Raw genomic sequence first — 2,928 nt, 5'->3', positions numbered from 1 at the left:
TTTGCATCTAAAGGGTACGTGCATGAGAATATCTTTTAATCATTATGTTTCAGGCTTTCAGCATTATGATCAATTGAAAAGAGTTTATTCAGTTTATGCTAATCTTATATATACCTCCTTAAATGATTATAGCAACCATGTTGTATTGGAATCAAATCTTTGACCCGTCCTTGAATCAAAATCGATAGATCTTTCTCGAATTCAAAAAAGATGGTCTCTTGGTGAGCTAGAGAGTTGGTAAGTTTCAGGGCATAAGATTTATATTTTTGATGAAGAATATGTGAGGGTATAAAGCATGCAAATAATCATTCATTGTTGAGAAAGTGGTATAATCCATTGTGAATATTCTAGTCCGGATAAAAGGTAAGGTTAATGGTCGAAAGTCCATTTGATTCTATAAAGATGATTGAGATTGAAGGGTTCTACTTTTTCTATTTGAAGCAAAACGGAAGCAGGCTCATTTTCTAGTAGTTAATGAAAGCTGCTTTTCAGCTTGGTTCATATTCCTTAAATAAGTTTAATTAGGTGCATACTTAATTTGTGTAACCAAAATGATACTTTCTCATTACTCAACAACAGCAACAACAATCAAGACTTAATGTCAGAATTTTGAAATAGGCTATCAATCATATACCGATTAATTAGGGTTGGCAACATCAAATGATAACTCATATATCTCTTAAAACAGAAGTGCATAGAAGACAAAATCGAGGAAATTTTGTAACATGACATGATCAATGTGGGCATAGGACTAAGCAAAAACTCTATCAATTCACAACTTCACACCCAAGTCCTGAAGTATCACAATCGACATATTGAATATGACTTCTTTCTCATCCTCACCAGATTTAATTTTCAACTGAAAAATCTGACCTAATAGAAAATGAAAGAATGAAATTAAAAGTGAGCAACTGAGAAAAGCACTTCTTATGTACGTACGTATAGGTTGGTTGGTCCCCATTATAGAGATTAGCTAAAAGAGAAAAGGGGGGGGGGGGGGGGGGGGGGTGGTGGCAAAAAACAACCACAGACTAGCTTTCAAGGCAGAGTGGGATACTACTATTACTCACATTGAAAGCAAAAGACATCCACAAAGATGTTTTAGTTTGCTTTCTTAAAGATGCCTTTAAGCATTTCCCAAAGGAAAATACCAATTTTCATGAAATTCTCAACCATAATCATGCATGATATATGTATAATTTGCACATTTAATAATGAGAGATGTAATAGCATTTATATTTTAAAGCATTAAAAGAGAGGCTTCACTTAGGAACTTGAAGCTAATCCGACTAGTTGTATGACATTGAACTCTTTATTAATTATCATTTCCTTAAAGCCATTTTGTCATTACATTGAAAGAAAAAGAGATAGATTGCCATAAACAAAATTCTACTTTACACATAAGGTTGAGAGGGAAAGGAAGATTTTTTAAATGTCCAACAAACAACCAAATATTACAAACTATTAGCTTAATTACTTAAGCAATAACACAAAGAAATTAATAAAGCTAGATAAGGACAAACCACTAAAAACCTTCCAAACCTTTAACCATTTCTCATCTTATTGCTCACTACTTTTACACTAATCTCTCGTACCTTAGTGCATTTTTACAAAATTTAGTCGCTTCCTCATATACTCTTAAATTCTTAGGTACAACCCTAATTACCAACAACTCCTCACAATTTTGTCACATGATTGAGCAAGCACTCTCATCATCATCATCACTATGTGTATAAATTGGATTAGATGGTAGTGGTGGTGGGGCCGGTGGCCCATAGATACCATGGTGAGAGTACCTATTAGCATGCATGGGAGGTACATAATATGAAGCGTCACTAGCACTAGGGTATGCCATGTTGTAACTCATACTATATGGTACTTGCGGTGGATAATTCATTGGTGGATATGGGTACATATGTTGATGTGGAGGGCTAAGATTCATCGCGGCCATAGGAGGGGCCATGTCATGAGGTGACATAGGAGAACCACCGCCAGGTAGTACATCGCCGAAATTCTCACCGCTGTCACCGTCGCCGCCCCTGCCACCATCACCATTAAGAGAATTACTATTTTGTCCTTTCTTCTTCTTCTTCTTTTTCTTCTTTTTCCCTCCACCACCACCACCACCACCACCATTATTTCCTCCAACATTTTCTCCACCAACCTCCTCACTTTCTTCATCTTCTTTATCTGTGTCACCGCCATCAGTATCTTTACCAATACCACCATTGCTACCGTCTGTATTTTTTTGCTCACCATCACCATCTTCTTCAATATTTTTCTGGTCCTTGTTATTCTTTGATTTTCCAGACTTCTTTTCCTTTTTCTCAGGCCAAAGCTCAGCATGTTTGCCTGATCTCAAAAGCTTCTTGATAAGGGTATCTGCCTCCACGTTGCCAGTCACTGTAACCTTGTGCTGCTGTGAATCCACAGTGGTCTCATAAACACCTATTCAAACATTGAAGAATATAAAAAAATTGATGAGAATCACAGCCAAAATATACCAAACTTATCTTGTACGTGTTAGAATATTAACTAAGCCAGCTATTAAATTCACAATTTGCTATCAGTTTAAAAAAGTAACACATGTACGTACTATTATTATTAGAATTAATTAGGCCAATATCCATACCTTCTATGCTTTGAAGAACTTTCTTGACTTTCTTCTTGCAGCCTTCACAGTGGATTGAAACTCTCAAAACCCATGTCTGCAATATTATTTGGAGGAGTTAATTAAGTAACTCAATTTATGAGAGAGAAAGAAAGAAAGAGAAGAAAAGAATTATGTACTTGGACATAGAAATAGTATTTCTTTGTTTACCTGGTATTTCAGGGTGTCTGCGCCTTGATATTCAGGTGGTTTGTTTGCCATCTGAGAGAGAGAGAGAGAGAGAGAGATAGAGAGAGCCTTGAGTTTGTGTGAGTGTG

At 36.1% G+C, this 2,928-nt stretch overlaps 1 protein-coding gene across 1 annotated transcript; it reads right to left on the bottom strand.

Annotated features, from left to right (window-relative positions):
• Positions 1-1,406: 1,406 nt before the first annotated feature.
• LOC126709737 (heavy metal-associated isoprenylated plant protein 36-like) lies at positions 1,407-2,928 on the bottom strand. The gene is made up of 3 exons (XM_050410069.1): positions 2,822-2,928; positions 2,633-2,708; positions 1,407-2,448 (listed from the first exon to the last, which is right to left on the bottom strand). The coding sequence occupies exons 1-3, from the start codon at positions 2,870-2,872 to the stop codon at positions 1,688-1,690; spliced, it is 888 nt and encodes a 295-aa protein (XP_050266026.1). The 5' UTR covers positions 2,873-2,928; the 3' UTR covers positions 1,407-1,687.

The sequence above is a fragment of the Quercus robur genome, chromosome 12, assembly GCF_932294415.1.
Source record: "Quercus robur chromosome 12, dhQueRobu3.1, whole genome shotgun sequence".
Lineage (NCBI taxonomy): Eukaryota > Viridiplantae > Streptophyta > Magnoliopsida > Fagales > Fagaceae > Quercus > Quercus robur.
This window is presented reverse-complemented; position numbering and strand designations above follow the sequence as displayed.